The sequence below is a fragment of the Bombina bombina genome, chromosome 9 (genome assembly GCF_027579735.1).
Source record: "Bombina bombina isolate aBomBom1 chromosome 9, aBomBom1.pri, whole genome shotgun sequence".
Classification (NCBI taxonomy): domain Eukaryota; kingdom Metazoa; phylum Chordata; class Amphibia; order Anura; family Bombinatoridae; genus Bombina; species Bombina bombina.
In genome coordinates, this window is record NC_069507.1 from 109,014,289 (window position 1) to 109,035,236 (window position 20,948).

Consider the following 20,948-nt stretch of genomic DNA (forward strand, 5'->3'; position numbering starts at 1 on the left):
AAGTGCTGTCCAGAGGTCTGAACCTAAAAAAAAGCTTAGATGCCTTCTTTTTAAAATAAAGATAGCAAGAGAACGAAGAAAAATTGATAATAGGAGTAAATTAGAAAGTTGCTTAAAATTACATGCTCTATCTGAATCATGAAAGAAAAAATTTGGGTTCAGTGTCCCTTTAATCATATAATAAGCCCGAAACGTCATGTTTTTTTGCTTCCTGGTACTAATAAAGTGAAGTGCATATTACTTTGGTAGTGCTTCTGAATTTGTGGATTGATTATCAATTAGTTGGTCAGTTGCATGGCACTAGCTGCCTCACTCCAATGAACACTGCACATGGTATTGTGAAAAAAATAGTATTTATTATTTTATTTTTCTATCCATTTAATCGGCTGATTGTTATCCAATTAATCGGATGAAAAAAAATATTAAAAAAATAATAAATACTATTTTTTGCACAATATCATTTGCAGGTGTTCATTGGAGTGAGGCAGCTGGTGTCATGCAACTGACCAACTAATCGCAGACCACCTAATTCAGGGCTCGACAAACCCAGGAGCCTGGTAGCCACTGGCTCCTAGAATTTTACCCCTGGCTCCTAACTTTTTGGGTTATTCTCCATATGTCTATATACAAATCCAACGGTCTGGCTCCTAAAAATATGCCTGGCTCCTAAATATACTTACTGGCTCCTAATTTTTAAACACATTTGTCAAGCACTGACCTAATTGATAATGAGATTAGTTGGCAACTATTTTTTTGATTAATCTTACCAATTAGTTGTTGCAGCCCTACTATTCGTTAATACTATACATACGCCCCTCCCATCTGGTTTATGCAACAGAATTCATGATTGTTTAAACTTGAAGATATTTGCTGACTACATATAAGTTGCAAGTATAAGGAGAAAACATCAGTATCAATATACATATATACAAAAATACAAAAAGCGCTTTGATGCATTGAGTAGATACAGTACAAATGAAATCTTAAACTACAAACCACTTTTACCTCAAATTGGCCCATGATAAAGTGCTAGTAGCCCAGTCTCCATACATAACAGAAGTACTGGCTGATTTATTGTATCCTATCCACATTTTATCAAGAGCCAAATAGAGACACAACCTATATGTTGAATATATATGCAAATACATATAGGTACATACAGTCTCCTATGACAAAAAATAGATAGATACAATGTGCATATAAGTAAAAAAGGGAATACTGTAACAGACACACAACTGTATGCAATAAAAGGGGAAGAGTCCTGTGTAATATACAAAGTATGTGACCCTACTCATTCCCAAAAGTTAATCAAATTGTATCTCGAGTTACAGCCTGATGGTATACGGGTACAAAGTTTGAATATCCAAAACAACTCACGCTTGGCTAGAATCTGTACTAAATCACCACCTCCAGGTGGGAGCCTAACTTTTTCTATAGCACACCATCTGAATATGTCTAGTGGCAAAATGCTGGACCAGAGGAGTAAATGATTTGCCCTGGGTGAGAGTTGAAAGATGTTCTCTGATCCTTGAATTAATGTCCCTAGTGGTGAGGCCCACATAATGCACCCCACATTGGACACACTCTATCAAATACATCAATTTATCTTTGTTGTCTTGGTATCTTTATTTGAAAAAGCAGGAATGTAAGCTTATGAGCAGGCCCATTTTTGGATCAGCACTTGGGTAACGCTTGCTGATTGGTGGATACATTTAGCGCCTAATCAGCAAGCGCTACCCAGGTACTGAACCAAAAATGGGCCGGCTTTTAAACTTTACATTTGCTTTTTCAAATAAAGATACCAAGAGAACAAAGAAATATTGCTAATAGGAGTAAATTAGAAAGTAATAATAAAAACATTTTGAAATATCTTTAAAATGAAACAGAAATAATTAGATGACAATGTTGCTTTAAAGTGAAGGTAAACTTTAACGAATGAATGCCCGGGTTTTAAAAATAATATTAATAACAGGGGCACTTTCATTCATGAAAGTTCACATTTCAGTGGTTTTGTTAAAATACTTATATTTTCTTCTTGCAAGCCGGAGCAGCGATTACCCCCGCCCGCAGTTCGTCTCTTCTTACATCAGCAATGATGAATCTGGCTGCCTCCAATCACGGCTTCCATCCCCAGAGCAGAGCATTGCCTGAGGCCACGCAGTGATTGGAGAAAGCCGGATTCGTCATTGCTGACGTAAGAAGAGACGAACTGCGGGCGGGAGTAATCGCTGCTCCGGCTTGCAAGAAGAAAATATAAGTATTTTAACAAAACCGCTGAAATGTAAACTTTCATGAATGAAAGTGCCCCTGTTTTTAATATTATTTTTAAAAACCGGTCACAAATTCATAAAAGTTTACATTCACTTTAAATTGCTGGGATTGTAATGCTGAAGAATTAACAGAACATTTACAATAACAGGATAAAAAATAAGAAATCATAAAAATAAAGATATCATAATAAAACTGTAATCAATCCCTTTATGATATAATCACCTGCTAATACATAAACCAAACAAGTTTACATACTACAATACAAATTGCCTAACAAACAATCACCTAGATTACGAGTTTTGCGTTAGAGGCTGTGCGGTGCTAACGAGCAGTTTTTGCTCACCGCTCACTTACCTACAGCGCTGGTATTACGAGTTTTCAGAAACCCGTTGTTAAAAGACAAGAAGTGAGCGTTGAGCAAAATTTTGCTCCTTTACCACACTCCCATACCAGCGCTGCTTAAGTCAGCGGTGAGCAGGTGTAATGTGCTTGTGCACGATTTCCCCATAGGAATCAACAGGCTGGCTGAAAAAAAGTCTAACACCTGCAAAAAAGCAGCGTAAAGCTCCCTAACGCAGCCCCATTGATTCCTATGGGGAAATAAAATGTATGTCTACACCTAAAACACACCCCTAATCTTACACTTATTAACCCCTAATCTGCCGCCCCCGACATCGCTGACATCTACATTATATTATTAACCCCTAATCTGCCGCTCTGGACACCGCCGCCACCTACATTATATGTATTAACCCCTAATCTGCTGATCCCAACATCGCCGACACCTACATTATATTTATTAACCTCTAATCTGCCGCCCCCAATGTCGCCACCACCTGCCTACACTTATTAACCCCTAATCTGCCGCCCCCAACGTCACCGCCACTATAATAAACATATTAACCCCTAAACCGCCACACTCCCGCCTCGCAAACATTACTTAAATATTATTAACCCCTAATCTGCCGTCCCTAACATCGCCGCCACCTACCTACATTTATTAACCCCTAATCTGCCGCCCCCAACGTCGCCGCCACTATATTAAAGTTATTAACCCCTAAACCTAAGTCTAACCCTAAACCTAACACCCCCTAACTTAAATATAATTTAAATAAATATTCCTATCATTAAATAAATTATTCCTATTTAAAACTAAATACTGTACTTACCTGTAAAATAAACCCTAAGCTAGCTACAATATAGCTAATAGTTACATTGTAGCCAGTTTAGGATTTATTTTTATTTTACAGGCAAGTTTGTATTTATTTTAACTAGGTACAATAGTTATTAAAAAGTTATTAACTATTTAATAACTACCTAGCTAAAATAAATACAAATTTACCTGTAAAATAAAACCTAACCTAAGTTACACTAACACCTAACACTACACTACAATTAAATTAATTCCCTACATTAAATACAATTAAATAAATTAAATTAAATTAGCTAAAGTACAAAAACAAACAAATACTAAATTAAAGAAAATAATAAACAAATTACAGAAATTTAAACTAATTACACCTAATCTAAAAGCCCTATTAAAATAAAAAAGCTCCCCAAAAATAAAAAAAAAACCCTAGTCTAAACTAAACTACCAATAGCCCTTAAAAGGGCCTTTTGCGGGGCATTGCCCCAAAGTAATCAGCTCTTTTACCTGTAAAAAAAAATACAAACAACCCCCCAACAGTAAAACCCACCACCCACACAACCAACCCCCCAAATAAAATACTAGCTAAAAAAACCTACGCTCCCCATTGCCCTGAAAAGGGCATTTGGATGGGCATTGCCCTTAAAAGGGCAGTTAGCTCTTTTGCCGCCCAAACCCTAATCTAAAAAATAAAACCCACCCAATACACCCTTAAAAAACCTAACACTAACCCCCGAAGATTCACTTACCGGGAGACGTCTTCATCCAAGCCGGGCGAAGTGGTTCTTTAGACGGGAAGAAGTCTTCATCCAAGCCGGGCAGAAGTGGTCCTCCAGACGGGCAGTCTTCATCTAGATGGCATCTTCTATCTTCATCCATTCGGCGCGGAGCGGGTCCATCTTCAAGACATCCGACGCGGAGCATCCTCTTCATCCGACGACTAAAACAGAATGAAGGTACCTTTAAGTGACGTCATCCAAGATGGCGTCCCTTAGATTCCAATTGGCTGATAGAATTCTATCAGGCAATCGTAATTAAGGTAGAAAAAATCCTATTGGCTGATGCAATCAGCCAATAGGATTGAGCTTGCATTCTATTTGCTGATTCGAACAGCCAATAGATCATGGATGGATCAGCCAATAGGATTTTTTCTACCTTAATTCCGATTGGCTTATAGAATTCTATCAGCCAATCGGAATCTAAGGGACACCATCTTGGATGACGTCACTTAAAGGTACCTTCATTCTGTTTTAGTCGTCGGATGAAGAGGATGCTCCGCGTCGGATGTCTTGAAGATGGACCCGCTCTGCGCTGGATGGATGAAGACAGAGGATGCCGTCTGGATGAAGACTTCTGCCCGTCTGGAGGACCACTTCTGCCTGGCTTGGATGAAGACTTCTGCCTGTCTGGAGGACCACTTCGCCCGGCTTAGATGAAGACGTCTCCCGGTAAGTCGATCATCAGGGGGTTAGTGTTAGGTTTTTTTAAGGGTGTATTGGGTGGGTTTGATTTTTTAGATTAGGGTTTAGGCGGCAAAAGAGCTAAATGCCCTTTTCAGGGCAATGGGGAGCTTAGGTTTTTTTAGCTAGTATTTTATTTGGGGGGATGGTTGTGTGGGTGGTGGGTTTTACTGTTGGGGGGGTTGTTTTTTTTTTTTTTACAGGTAAAAGAGCTGATTACTTTGGGGCAATTCCCCCGCAAAAGGCCCTTTTAAGGGCTGTTGGTAGTTTAGTTTAGGCTAGGGTTTTTTTTTATTTTGGGGGGGCTTTTTATTTTAACAGGGCTATTAGATTAGGTGTAATTAGTTTAAATTTCTGTAATTTGTTTATTATTTTCTGTAATTTAGTGTTTATTTTTGTTTGCACTTTAGCTAATTTAATTTATTTAATTGTATTTAATGTAGGAAATGTATTTAATTGTAGTGTAGTGTTAGGGTAACTTAGGTTAGGTTTTATTTTACAGGTAAATTTGTATTTATTTTAGCTAGGTAGTTATTAAATAGTTAATAACTATTTAATAACTATTCTACCTAGTTAAAATAAATACAAACTTGCCTGTAAAATAAAAATAAACCCTAAACTAGCTACAATGTAACTATTAGTTATATTGTAGCTATTTTAGGGTTTATTTTACAGGTATTTAGTTTTAAATAGGAATAATTTATTTAATGATAGGAATATTTATTTAGATTTATTAAAATTATATTTAAATTAGGGGGTATTAGGTTTAGGGTTAGACTTAGGTTTAGGGGTTAATAACTTTAATATAGTGGCGGCGACGTTGGGGGCGGCAGATTAGGGGTTAATAAATGTAGGTAGGTGGCGGCGTTGTTAGGGACGGCAGATTAGGGGTTAATAATATTTAAGTAATGTTTGCGAGGCGGGAGTGCGGCGGTTTAGGGGTTAATACGTTTATTATAGTGGCGGCGACATTGGGGCGGCAGATTAGGGGTTAAAAAATATAATGTAGGTGTCGGCGATGTTGGGGTCAGCAGATTAGGGGGTTCATAAATATAATGTAGGTGGCGGCAGTGTCCGGAGCGGCAGATTAGGGGTTAAACATTTTATTTTAGTATTTGCGATGCGGGAGGGCCTCGGTTTAGGGGTTAATAGGTAGTTTATGGGTGTTAGTGTACTTTTTAGCACTTTAGTTATGAGTTTTATGTTACAACATTGTACCATAAAACTCATAACTACTGCCTTTTAAATGCGTTAGGACTCTTGACGGGGTAGGGTGTACCGCTCACTTTTTGGCCTCCCAGGACAGACTCGTAATACCGACGCTATGGACGTCCCATAGAAAAAAAACTTTACGAAGTTTACGTAAGTCGTTTTGCGGTAAGGCCAAAGAAGTGTGCGGTGCCCCTAAACCTGCAAGACTCGTAATAGCAGCTGGCATAAAAAAGCAGCGTTAGGACCTCTTAACGCTGCTTTTTTACCCTAACGCACAACTCGTAATCTAGCCGATAGTGTGCATGTGTAGACACTAAAATAACCATATGTGTAAACTGATAAATACCATAAATTAGTTGTGATTATTCACTAAGGCCTAGATTTGGAGTTTGGCGGTAGCCGTGAAAACCAGCATTAGAGGCTCCTAACGCTGGTTTTAGGCTACCTCCGGTATTTGGAGTCACTCAAAAAAGGGTCTAACGCTCACTTTTCAGCCGCGACTTTTCCATACCGCAGATCCCCTTACGTCAATTGCGTATCCTATCTTTTCAATGGGATTTTTCTAACTCCGGTATTTAGAGTCGTGTCTGAAGTGAGCGTTAGAATTCTAACGACAAAACTCCAGCCGCAGAAAAAAGTCAGTAGTTAAGAGCTTTCTGGGCTAACGCCGGTTCATAAAGCTCTTAACTACTGTACTCTAAAGTACACTAACACCCATAAACTACCTATGTACCCCTAAACCGAGGCCCCCCCCACATCGCCGCCACTCGATTTAATTTTTTTAACCCCTAATCTGCCGACCGCCACCTACGTTATCCTTATGTACCCTTAATCTGCTGCCCCTAACACCGCCGACCCCTATATTATATTTATTAACAACTAACCTGCCCTCCACAATGTCGCAGCCAGCTACCTACAATAATTAACCCCTAATCTGCCGACCGCAAAGAGCCGCCACCTACATTATAGCTATGTACCCCTAATCTGCTGCCCCTAACACCACCGACCCCTATATTATATTTATTAACCCCTAACCTGCCCCCCACAACGTTGCCTCCACCTGCCTACACTTATTAACCCCTAATCTGCCGAGCGGACCGCACCGCTATCATAATAAAGTTATTAACCCCTAATCCGCCTCACTAACCCTATAATAAATAGTATTAACCCCTAATCTGCCCTCCCTAACATCGCCGACACCTAATTTCAAACATTAACCCCTAATCTGCCGACTGTAGCTCACCGCTATTCTAATAAATGTATTAACCCCTAAAGCTAAGTCTAACCTTAACACTAACACCCCCCTAACTTAAATATAATTTAAATCTAACGAAATAAATTAACTCTTATTAAATAAATTATTCCTATTTAAAGCTAAATACTTACCTGTAAAATAAATCCTAATATAGCTACAATATAAATTATAATTATATTATAGCTATTTTAGGATTAATATTTATTTTACAGGTAACTTTGTATTTATTTTAACCAGGTACAATAGCTATTAAATAGTTAAGAACTATTTAATAGCTAAAATAGTTAAAATAATTACAAAATTACCTGTAAAATAAATCCTAACCTAAGTTACAATTAAACCTAACACTATACTATCATTAAATTAATTAAATAAAATACCTAAAATTACCTACAATTAAACCTAACACTACACTATCAATACATTAATTAAATAAAATACCTAAAAATAACTACAATGAAATAAACTAACTAAAGTACAAAAAATAAAAAAGAACTAAGTTACAAAAAATAAAAAAATATTTACAAACATAAGAAAAATCTTACAACAATTTTAAACTAATTACACCTACTCTAAGCCCCCTAATAAAATAACAAAGCCCCGCAAAATAAAAAATGCCCTACCCTATTCTAAATTACTAAAGTTCAAAGCTCTTTTACCTTACCAGCCCTGAACAGGGTCCTTTGCGGGGCATGCCCCAAAGAATTCAGCTCTTTTGCCTGTAAAAAAAAACATACAATACCCCCCCCAACATTACAACCCACCACCCACATACCCCTAATCTAACCCAAACCCCCCTTAAATAAACCTAACACTAAGCCCCTGAAGATGATCGGAACAGCCAATAGAATGCAAGCTCAATCTGATTGGCTGATTGGATCAGCCAATCGGATTGAACTTGATTCTGATTGGCTGATTCCATCAGCCAATCAGAATATTCCTACCTTGATTCCGATTGGCTGATAGAATCCTATCAGCCAATCGGAATTCGAGGGACGCCATCTTGGATGACGTCCCTTAAAGGAACCGTCATTCTTCAGTTGGACGTCGCCGGATGAAGATGGGTCCGCGGTGGAGGTCTTCAGGATGGAGCCAGTCCTCATCGGATGAAGATAGAAGATGCCGCTTGGAAGAAGATGGTTGCCGGTCCGGATCTACTCTTCTTCCCGGATAGGATGAAGACTTTGGACCCTCTTCTGGACTTCTTCAGCCATCGGATGATGGATGTCTAGCCCCCTCTTGGGTTGGATGAAGATATCGGAGCCAGGACGGATCGGTGTGATACCCGGTGAGGTGAAGACAAGGTAGGAAGATCTTCAGGGGCTTAGTGTTAGGTTTATTTAAGGGGTGTTTAGGTTAGATTAGGGGTATGTGGGTGGTGGGTTGTAATGTTGGGGGGGGGGGTATTGTATGTTTTTTTTTACAGGCAAAAGAGCTGAATTCTTTGGGGCTTGCCCCGCAAAGAGCCCTGTTCAGGGCTGGTAAGGTAAAAGAGCTTTGAACTTTAGTAATTTAGAATAGGGTAGGGCATTTTTTATTTTGCGGGGCTTTGTTATTTTATTAGGGGGCTTAGAGTAGGTGTAATTAGTTTAAAATTGTTGTAAGATTTTCCTTATGTTTGTAAATATTTTTTTATTTTTTGTAACTTAGTTCTTTTTTATTTTTTGTACTTTAGTTAGTTTATTTCATTGTAGTTATTTGTAGATATTGTATTTAATTAATGTATTGATAGTGTAGTGTTAGGTTTAATTGTAGGTAATTGTAGATATTTAATTTAATTAATTTAATGATAGTGTAGTGTTAGGTTTAATTGTAACTTAGGTTAGGATTTATTTTACAGGTAATTTTGTTATTATTTTAACTAGGTAACTATTAAATAGTTATTAACTATTTAATAGCTATTGTACTTGGTTAAAATAATTACAAAATTACCTGTAAAATAAATATTAATCCTAAAATAGCTATAATATAATTATAATTTATAACACACACAGAAAATAAATGACAGTGGCGCTAACACCCTCTTTAAATATAATAAAAACACTAATGTCAATTCTTACAACCACATGTATAATTTCTAAAAAATAGATAAAAACCTGTATACAATTATATGATATTTAAAAGACTATAAAAATTAAAAATAGAACAAATGGAATAACAAAAACGTTTTACCACTTTCCAAAGAAATGTCAGTCCATAAACCACTAGAGTCCTCTGCTGCTTGTTAACCAAATGGATCCTTCACACCAAATGAAGTAGGGCAAAAAACTTGAATTCTGAAAGAAAAAAGCGCAAAGAGAGACTCAAGTGCAATAAATAACACAGACGCTGCTGCTCTTAAAAAAATGCACTTACAATGTTTATTAATAATAAAGCAGGTATAAAACAGTTTTCTCCTTCAAGGTAATTAATCCAAATACTCAGCTGCTCCGGTCTGTTTTCACAGCCTTACAATGTCCGCTCCCTTCTGATGTCCACCGGAACTTTCAGTGTAGGGGAAATCCTTGTTGATGGGGCTACGGTAGCCCTGAGAGTCCAAAAAGCAGAGTGTTCTATTCTTAGAACTACGGCTCCTCTGCAGATCCAAAATTCAGTCCTGTGGTACCTCTACGCGTTTCTTCTGCTATCGTGCAGACTTTCTCAAGAGGATGAAGAGTCTAATGCTGAGTGGATTCAATATCCATCCCAATAAAAACCCTCATAGTAAATCCTATTGGTTGAAATTTCCTCTGTGTAATATGGGTAAGAAATGCTCACTGGGTCCTAGAGACCAAGTTATAAAATGCTACGTTCCTTTTGCACATAACAAATAATGTATACAGTTAATTACAACACATCTATAGTTAATAAAAGCAAAAGACAAGGGACAATTATTTTGCACAAAAAATTATAACAATAATACAAAACTCCTACCACTAGGTAAAATTTAATAAAGCAAAAAATATATTAAAAGTTGATACAACGTGTGTTAATGCATATACTAAAAATCCCTGCAAACTAAACAATATTCATCTATGTATACTTAATATCTACACATCCAAAATTAGTATATGTTGCAATCCCAAAAAACAAATAATTAACCCAACAAATGTAACAACAATACTCTGATCCTACAACTAGGTTTAATTCGATGAAGCAAATATAATTAAAAATTAAAACAAGATATATTTATGCGCATATCCTTGCAGCTTAAGCAAGATTCATCTCTATATATGATGAGCATTCACAATCTGGAAAACACATTTTTATTCTCTATGTATATATATGTGTATACCTTTCCTACTAAAAAGGAGTGATTTAATCCTAAGTATCCAAGTTGATCTGGAGTATAGAGGGATGGATCTACAAAAATGTGTTTAGAAAATTTGATAGTATGTACACTGTCATCTCTATTTAGGTATCATCCAATTAATTCTATACAATTATTAAAGGTTGTTTAAAATTTATTTAAAAGTTGTTTAAAATGGAAGGGAAAAGAGGAGGAAATAATTATTATATAAACAAGAATTATTAAAGGAACCTTAAGAATATCTAAAAAATGTCAGATTTTTTTATATATTAATTACATATATTAATTACATAAAAGCTGCTATGTCAATGTCTATGTTTAATCCTTTTGGATGTAAACTATTGAGCTTTTGGATCCAAAAAGTTTCTTGTTTTCTTAGGCTCATCAACCTATTGCTACAACTCTTAGGTATCCAATCAATTGCTTGAATTTTTAGAGACCTAGAGTCTCCCCCATGATGTTCCAGAAAATCTATAACATCTATATAATATAAAAGAGAAAGTAGTTAATCACAGTGTACCATTACATTTTCTGGAACATCATGGGGGAGACTCTAGGTCTCTAAAAATTCAAGCAATTGATTGGATACCTAAGAGTTGTAGCAATAGGTTGATGAGCCTAAGAAAACAAGAAACTTTTTGGATCCAAAAGCTCAATAGTTTACATCCAAAAGGATTAAACATAGACATTGACATAGCAGCTTTTATGTAATTAATATATAAAAAAATCTGACATTTTTTAGATATTCTTAAGGTTCCTTTAATAATTCTTGTTTATATAATAATTATTTCCTCCTCTTTTCCCTTCCATTTTAAACAACTTTTAAATAAATTTTAAACAACCTTTAATAATTGTATAGAATTAATTGGATGATACCTAAATAGAGATGACAGTGTACATACTATCAAATTTTCTAAACACATTTTTGTAGATCCATCCCTCTATACTCCAGATCAACTTGGATACTTAGGATTAAATCACTCCTTTTTAGTAGGAAAGGTATACACATATATATACATAGAGAATAAAAATGTGTTTTCCAGATTGTGAATGCTCATCATATATAGAGATGAATCTTGCTTAAGCTGCAAGGATATGCGCATAAATATATCTTGTTTTAATTTTTAATTATATTTGCTTCATCGAATTAAACCTAGTTGTAGGATCAGAGTATTGTTGTTACATTTGTTGGGTTAATTATTTGTTTTTTGGGATTGCAACATATACTAATTTTGGATGTGTAGATATTAAGTATACATAGATGAATATTGTTTAGTTTGCAGGGATTTTTAGTATATGCATTAACACACGTTGTATCAACTTTTAATATATTTTTTGCTTTATTAAATTTTACCTAGTGGTAGGAGTTTTGTATTATTGTTATAATTTTTTGTGCAAAATAATTGTCCCTTGTCTTTTGCTTTTATTAACTATAGATGTGTTGTAATTAACTGTATACATTATTTGTTATGTGCAAAAGGAACGTAGCATTTTATAACTTGGTCTCTAGGACCCAGTGAGCATTTCTTACCCATATTACACAGAGGAAATTTCAACCAATAGGATTTACTATGAGGGTTTTTATTGGGATGGATATTGAATCCACTCAGCATTAGACTCTTCATCCTCTTGAGAAAGTCTGCACGATAGCAGAAGAAACGCGTAGAGGTACCACAGGACTGAATTTTGGATCTGCAGAGGAGCCGTAGTTCTAAGAATAGAACACTCTGCTTTTTGGACTCTCAGGGCTACCGTAGCCCCATCAACAAGGATTTCCCCTACACTGAAAGTTCCGGTGGACATCAGAAGGGAGCGGACATTGTAAGGCTGTGAAAACAGACCGGAGCAGCTGAGTATTTGGATTAATTACCTTGAAGGAGAAAACTGTTTTATACCTGCTTTATTATTAATAAACATTGTAAGTGCATTTTTTTTAAGAGCAGCAGCGTCTGTGTTATTTATTGCACTTGAGTCTCTCTTTGCGCTTTTTTCTTTCAGAATTCAAGTAATTATAATTTATATTGTAGCTATATTAGGATTTATTTTACAGGTAAGTATTTAGCTTTAAATAGGAATAATTTATTTAATAAGAGATAATTAATTTCGTTAGATTAAAATTATATTTAATTTAGGGGGGTGTTAGTGTTAGGGTTAGACTTAGCTTTAGGGGTTAATACATTTATTAGAATAGCGGTGAGCTCCAGACGGCAGATTAGGGGTTAATAATTGAAGTTAGGTGTCGGCGATGTTAGGGAGGGCAGATTAGGGGTTAATACTATTTATTATAGGGTTAGTGAGGCGGATTAGGGGTTAACAACTTTATTATAGTAGCGCTCAGGTCCGGTCGGCAGATTAGGGGTTAATAAGTGTAGGCAGGTGGAGGCGACGTTGAGGGGGCAGATTAGGGGTTAATAAATATAATATAGGGGTCGGCGGTGTTAGGGGCAGCAGATTAGGGGTACATAGGGATAATGTAAGTAGCGGCGGTTTACGGAGCGGCAGATTAGGGGTTAATAATAATATGCAGGGGTCAGCAATAGCGGGGGCGGCAGAATAGGGGTTAATAAGTGTAAGGTTAGGGGTGTTTAGACTCGGGGTACATGTTAGAGTGTTAGGTGCAGACGTAGGAAGTGTTTCCCCATAGGAAACAATGGTGCTGCGTTAGGAGCTGAACGCGGCTTTTTTGCAGGTGTTAGGTTTTTTTCAGCTCAAACAGCCCCATTGTTTCCTATGGGGGAATCGTGCACGAGCACGTTTTTGAGGCTGGCCGCGTCCGTAAGCAACTCTGGTTATCGAGAGTTGCAGTTGCGTTAAATATGCTCTACGCTCCTTTTTTGGAGCCTAACGCAGCCTTTATGTGGACTCTCAATACCAGAGTTATTTTTATGGTGCGGCCAGAAAAAAAGCCAGCGTTAGCTACGCGGGTCCTTACAGACAAAACTCTAAATCTAGCCGTAAGTTAGCAAACTGAGGGCACTGAAAAGTAATTTTGTAGAACAGCAGAATAGGAACCTCCAGCCTATTGTTGCTCAGCAGTGCTGACAGCTATAAGGTTTCATTTACATAGTGAAAATAGATTACATTTACATAAAGGATATAGCACCTGGATTACTGAACATTTACTGAGTGACATTTTATGTGGACTCCATCTGGGTCCCATTAATATTGCATAAGAACTGTATTATGCAAAGTCATCATGATGCTAATCACCCTAGCTCTAGGCTAACCACCTACAGCACAGAGATGATGACATAAGCAGGCAATATGAACTCAAACATTACACTGTAAGAAACAAATCCTGAACAATATGCTTGTGCCCACACAGTGCCACATACTTAATTTTTCAGTATGATTGATATTCCCATCCCATAATATCAAAAAAAGTTATTTAAAAATTAAGCAATATATTATCATAAATTAAGTAACATATATTTAAAGCGACAGTAAACATACAGAATAATGCTATATAATTCTGCACATAGTGCAGAATTATATAACGTTATCTTAGCAGTAACTTCACAAATTACTAGCATTGCCGGGTTTTTTTAGTCTAAAATTCGACTCCGCTCCAGGCTCTACTGAGCGGGTCTTAGATTTCCAAAGCGCTATTCGCGGGTGTGCTGGCTAGTCACATCACGCCCGATCGCACTATTGGATTAAATGTAGCTCGTTCCTACTCTGGTCTTGTAGCGGGAGCGAGCTACATTCAGTTCAATAGCGTGATCAGGCGTGCTGTGACTAGCCAGCACGCCCGCGAATATCGCTTTGGAAATCCAAGACCCGCTCAGTAGAGCCTGGAGCGGAGTCCAAGTTTAGACTAAAAAACTGGCAATGCTAGTAATCTGTAAAGTTACCGCTAAGATAACGTTATATAATTCTGCACAATGTGCAGAATTATATAGCATTATTCTGTACGTTTACTGTCTCTTTAACATTAAAGGGACATAAAACCAAAATAATATATTTCATAAATTAGATACAATTTTAAACAACGTTCCAATGTACTTCTATTATAACATTTTCTTTGTTTTCTTGTTATCCTTTGTTGAAAAGCAGGAAAGGTAATCTCAGGAGCGTGCAAGTGTGCAGCACTATAAGGCAGCAATTTTGCAACAATGCTATATATTAGTTATAGCACTATTTGCTGTCATGTAGTGCTGCAGACATGTGCACGCTACCTATCTACATATCTCTTCATCAAAGAATAACATGAGGACGAAGAAAAAATTGGAAACTTTTTTTAAATTCTATTTTTTATCTGAATCATGAAAGAAACATTTTGGGTTTCATGTCCCTTTAATGATTTGTGTGTGACATAAAGTATAATGAAATTGGTCACAATCCTGTAAAAAAAAAAAAGTTTATCAAATGATTTATCTACGAAAATTACCTCAAACTTTATTAGTGAATTTTGTAGAAAAACCATAAGATAAATGTTTCCAAAAGAATGTGATAACCCCAGAATGCTTTTAAAGGGATAGCAAACACAATATTTTTATTTAATGATTCAGATAGAGCAGGCAATTTTAAGCAATATTTTAATTTACTCCTATTATCACAATTCGACTCCGCTCCAGGCTCTACTGAGCGGGTCTTGGATTTCCAAAGCGCTATTCGCGGGTGTGCTGGCTAGTCACATCACGCCCGATCGCACTATTGGATTAAATGTAGCTCGTTCCTACTCTGGTCTTGTAGCGGGAGCGAGCTACATTCAGTTCAATAGCGTGATCAGGCGTGCTGTGACTAGCCAGCACGCCCGCGAATATCGCTTTGGAAATCCAAGACCCGCTCAGTAGAGCCTGGAGCGGAGTCCAAGTTTAGACTAAAAAACTGGCAATGCTAGTAATCTGTAAAGTTACCACTAAGATAACGTTATATAATTCTGCACAATGTGCAGAATTATATAGCATTATTCTGTACGTTTACTGTCTCTTTAACATTAAAGGGACATAAAACCAAAATAATATATTTCATAAATTAGATACAATTTTAAACAACGTTCCAATGTACTTCTATTATAACATTTTCTTTGTTTTCTTGTTATCCTTTGTTGAAAAGCAGGAAAGGTAATCTCAGGAGCGTGCAAGTGTGCAGCACTATAAGGCAGCAATTTTGCAACAATGCTATATATTAGTTATAGCACTATTTGCTGTCATGTAGTGCTGCAGACATGTGCACGCTACCTATCTACATATCTCTTCATCAAAGAATAACATGAGGACGAAGAAAAAATTGGAAACTTTTTTTAAATTCTATTTTTTATCTGAATCATGAAAGAAACATTTTGGGTTTCATGTCCCTTTAATGATTTGTGTGTGACATAAAGTATAATGAAATTGGTCACAATCCTGTAAAAAAAAAAAAGTTTATCAAATGATTTATCTACGAAAATTACCTCAAACTTTATTAGTGAATTTTGTAGAAAAACCATAAGATAAATGTTTCCAAAAGAATGTGATAACCCCAGAATGCTTTTAAAGGGATAGCAAACACAATATTTTTATTTAATGATTCAGATAGAGCAGGCAATTTTAAGCAATATTTTAATTTACTCCTATTATCACATTTTCTTTGTTCTCTTGCTATCTTTAATTGAAAAGCAGGAATGCAAAGCCAGCCGGCCCATTTTTGGTTCAGCACCTAGGTACCGCTTGCTGATTGGTGGCTAAATGTAGCCACCAATAAGCAAGCGCTATCTAGGGTGCTGAACCTAAAATGGGCCAGTTCCTAAGCTTTTACATTCCTGCTTTTCAATTACAGTTAGCAAGAGAACAAATTAAAAAATTGCTTAAAATTGCATGATCTATCTGAATCACTAAATAATAAAATTGGGTTTAGTATCCTTTTAAGCAACACTTTCCCCTTGTCATTCTAACATAATTTCTACATCAACATTATAAAGTGCCAGTGAATAAATACATATAAGATTAAACAGTATTTTCAAAACTATATTCCAATTGTCTTTTGTAACAATTTGCCTGATGGTGGATTTCACAGGAAATGTACATAAAATATGTATTTGTGAAAAGTGATTCACAAGAAGGCAGGAACTGTACAGTGTTGGGTATATTAGTGTGAGGGGGCACACCATGTGCTTCATGAGATGTTCATTTACTGTTTATTGTGAAGAGAGATCTGATCTGGGAACCTGTGTTCCTATGGAACTTTCTAAAATTCTGTGATTGTCTTTTTTTTTTTTTTTTAAGGGACATGAAACCCAATTTTTTTCTCTCATGATTTAGGTAGAACATACAATTTTAAACAACTTTCCAGTTTACTTCTATTTTCAACTGTACTTCATTCTCTTGGTATCATTTGTTGAAAGAGCAGCAATGCACTACTGGTTTCTGAGCACATGGGTGAGCCAATGACAATGGGTATAGATATGCAGCCACCAATCAGCAGCTAGAACCAAGGTTCTTTGCTGCTCCTGAGCTTTCCTAGATTAAACCCTTCAGCAAAGGATAACAAGAGAAGGACGCAAATTAAATAATAGAAGTAAATTGGAAAGTTGTTTAAAATTGTATGTTCTGTCTAACTCTTGAATATCTAATTATGACTTTATTGTCCCTTTAAAGGGACACTGAACCCAAATTTTTTCTTTTGTGATTCAGATAGACCATGCAATTTTAAGCAACTTTCTAATTTACTCCTATTATCAATTTTTCTTCATTTTCTTGCTTTCTTTATTTGAAAAAGAAGGCATCTAAGCTATTTTTTTGGTTCAGAACCATGGAAAGCACTTGTTTATTGGTGGGTGAATTTATCCACCAATCAGCAAGAACAACCCAGGTTGTTCACCAAAAATTGGCCGGCATCTAAACTTACATTCTTGCATTTCATATAAAGATACCAAGAGAATGAAGACAATTTGATAATAGGAGTAAATTAGAAAGTTGCTTAAAATTACATGCTCTATCTGATTCACAAAATAAAAAAAATGGGTTCATTGTGTGTCCTTTAAGTCTCAAAAAGCTAGTTTAGTACATAAGACAGCAAAGATGTACAAAATATAAAAATATATATAATAAAATTAAATATAAAATGATATAATGATATAAGCCTTGCTATAATGATGTTGTATAATATACAGCACAGTCATCTGAGCTTGCAGCTGAATGAAATAATAAGGTAGAAGTTACACAACTGTTATGGAAGTTTTATAAGGAAATTCCAGTCATGCTGTCATGTAAATGACTGAATCCATCATAAAACTGTACTAATAGATACAGACTAAAATGAATAAAAATAAGAGTTTCAAGCAGATCCATTGTGTAAACTGATGAGTGATTCTGGTTGTTTGTGGGTGACCCCAAGTGACATTATCATGAGTATAAATAGATTTAAGGGGTATATACCAAAGGCAAATCCCTTTGTATCTCACCGGTGTTTTCATCTGTCACTCGTAAGTGGGCACAGGGCAGGTAAGAGCAGCAACTGCGTTTCTGGGTGGCAGCTGTTTGGGGACATTCAGAGGTGATCGGGGTGTCCCCTGGTTCCTTCATGTCCCCTGGGAGTCCCGTGTTCCCCTCACTGGCTCGGGGCTGCTTGTGTCCTTCCCAGCACATCTCCAGGACTGTAGCATTCTCCTGCGAGGAGACCCTGTATCGACCTTCCAGGCCAGCTACCTCAGTATCCTCCTCGCTAACATCCAGATCCTCGCAACCCATGGCGGCCCCGTGATGATCCGATCACTCGGGAAGTGAGGGCATTGTGAGAGTTTCTCTGGAAGCAGCCGGTGTGCAGTGCTAGGAGACGGCCACAAGGGGCAGGAGAGAGCAGAATTTCCAGTGACAGTGAAAGAGGCGGGACAGAGAGACTGAAGCATTAGGGACAATAGGTAGAAGGGAATCATTTGTAAGAGGCAGGGAAAATAGGTGCAGTCAGGTAGAGGAAATTAATTGCATCAAACGTGTCTATATACAGGAACTGAATATTCTTTTAAAATTGTTTTGATTACACGAATAATAATTTGCAAGTTCTGACAAACTGCATTGTGTAATACTGTTAGCTTTTAAGCACAGACTCCATGTTCATTTTATTTATTTTCTACATTGCCACGACTACAATAGTTTGCAGGCTATAAAGCATGAGATAAAAGTATATTACAGTTTTTGTACCACTCAGTAAAAACTAAAATACATTGTAAGCTATTATAGATGGTCTGCATTGCATAAATAAATCCACACTTATGGATGGTCACTTGGGATAGTCCGAAACGTTTCAGATGTTCCCTTGCACTATTTGTTTATCTTCCTGCCAGTCCAGGGCCCTGCAAATGCTAAATGTGGCCCTGCTGCCTGTGACATGCAAAGATTGGCCAATTACCCTTCTTGGCTTCCAAAAACAATACTATTACACTGTCAGTAACACAAACAAACAGTGATTCACCCCCTTTGTTACCAGTAACCTAAAGCAGCCATCTTACCCCATCAGCTGCCAGTGTGACAAAAAGAGTGAGTCTTAACCCCCTTTTCTGCAAGATCCACTCAAATCAATAATTTTAGCTCCTACTGCTGCTAGTAATACACATTGGCTGTCATTAACACATATGGCAGTGATTTGTTTTTTTTTTCCACTTCACAGAAACAAAAACAGCAGTGATTTAAACTTTTCTGTCAGTATCAGAGTACTGATTTAACTTGTTTTGTATAATTAATAGCACTTAGGACTGGTATTTACTCTTTTGCTTCTGCCTTAAAAAATTAATCTTGGGGGGGGGCGGAGCCAACTGCCTAACTGAATGGACGCAGAAAGTTAGAGCTCTGCAACTGGAGTATCTTTATAGTATAATTTATGAGCAAATAAGCCCAGAAACTTGTATATTGACCTTAGCTTTATATAGCTAAACTCTTGGGCTCTACAGTGGGGTATCTACATCCCCCTCAATCGAAGAAACTAGAATGGAAGAAGTGCGACAAAGTTCTACGGCTCATCCAAGCATGCAGAACTTGGAAGCTATCCTGCTCGAGCTGCTCCTAGAATTGAGCGAAACAATGGACGCACAATATGCCCAGCTCTCTAAAGATATCACTCAATTCTTTGGCACACGCCGAGATCCTTGCAATCCCCCAGATAACAACTCACATACTCCTGCCTCGTCTGAGAAGGCCATGGCACTTAGTCTCTCCTACAAACCGCAAGCTAACGTGCTTCAGTCACATCATGGAGCGGATGCATCGGAGATCTCCAGTCAGGACCTATATGTTGTTACCGCGATCGCGGTTTCTAACGAGGTGCAGAGAGATGGTGACGCAGGAGATTCCCAGAGCCCGCTATGGTACAGCCAAGAAACCCGGCATCAGATACCTCAGAAAGTGACTAGGCAATTTGCTGTCTCCACGCGCCTTCCCAAGCTACTGTCTGCGCAGTCATTATCGGTCCCCATGCTAGGCCTGAAAATCGCTGATATTGTAAAGACTGCTATATCCCAGTCCCAAAGTTCTGTTAGCGGGTCGCACAGAAATAACTGGCGCGCTATTGTTCTTGGCAGACCGACCGGAGTGGGGTAGATTGACTTGCTTTACCCAGGAGAGTCTGTGTAAGTCTGCACGATGAGTTCCTCTTCCAGACCTTCTATCAACCCCACACATTGCTGGACTTTGACATTGATATGGCGGTATAGTACTGTATGTAAAGTTGGTCATAAGCTGCTTGTTTTTAGATCCAGAGAAGGACAATTCACATAGGCTGATAGAACTTCCATATCATATTTTTCAGTTCCTGTCCACATATCTATGGGGAAGTGGGTAATGTCCCAGTGTCACATCCAGCTCCCCACATCGCACTGATAATCTACCAGCTTGATATTTTGATGTGACTTGGGGACACTTAACTCTCTATCTGCTATTTTAATGTGCACTGACAGTGGTTCCCTCTGATGGATACTCTACACTAACAGTTATATTGGAACCCGGTTTATGTGTTTTGCCTATATATCACAATTTCTTATGCTGTATGTCATTCAATGCTTTTGACACTGGTCTTAATCCCTGAATACTAGTAGTCAATATTTTCCATACAAGGCCCTTTTTTGTTAAAAATGTTATTTAATATGTGATTAGTAATTGGCAGTTTATTTGTTACCACTGTTCATGTTTTATGGTATATTGGAGTGTCCTTTTCATACTTTACACAACTGTAATACGCTTTATCCTGCATTTGTTCATATATCAGATCTCATTAATTTACTTTTTAAAAATGAAAAGGACACTGGACACTGAATATCTGTTATCCCTATGAGAGGCTTGTTGTTATGTTTTACGTTCCTCCATTTTTTCTTGTGACGCACTGTATAAAATATTGATCTTGCTT

General features: G+C 37.1%; 1 protein-coding gene across 1 annotated transcript in view; it reads right to left on the reverse strand.

Moving 5' to 3' along the window:
- SLC35G1 (solute carrier family 35 member G1) overlaps positions 1-18,346 on the reverse strand; it is a 66,459-nt gene extending 48,113 nt beyond the window's left edge. Inside the window, exon 1 of the mRNA XM_053691690.1 lies at positions 18,019-18,346. Within this exon, the coding sequence (XP_053547665.1) occupies positions 18,019-18,304 (286 nt within the window). The 5' untranslated portion in view covers positions 18,305-18,346. The remainder of the gene's footprint in view (positions 1-18,018) is intronic.
- Positions 18,347-20,948: the final 2,602 nt, after the last annotated feature.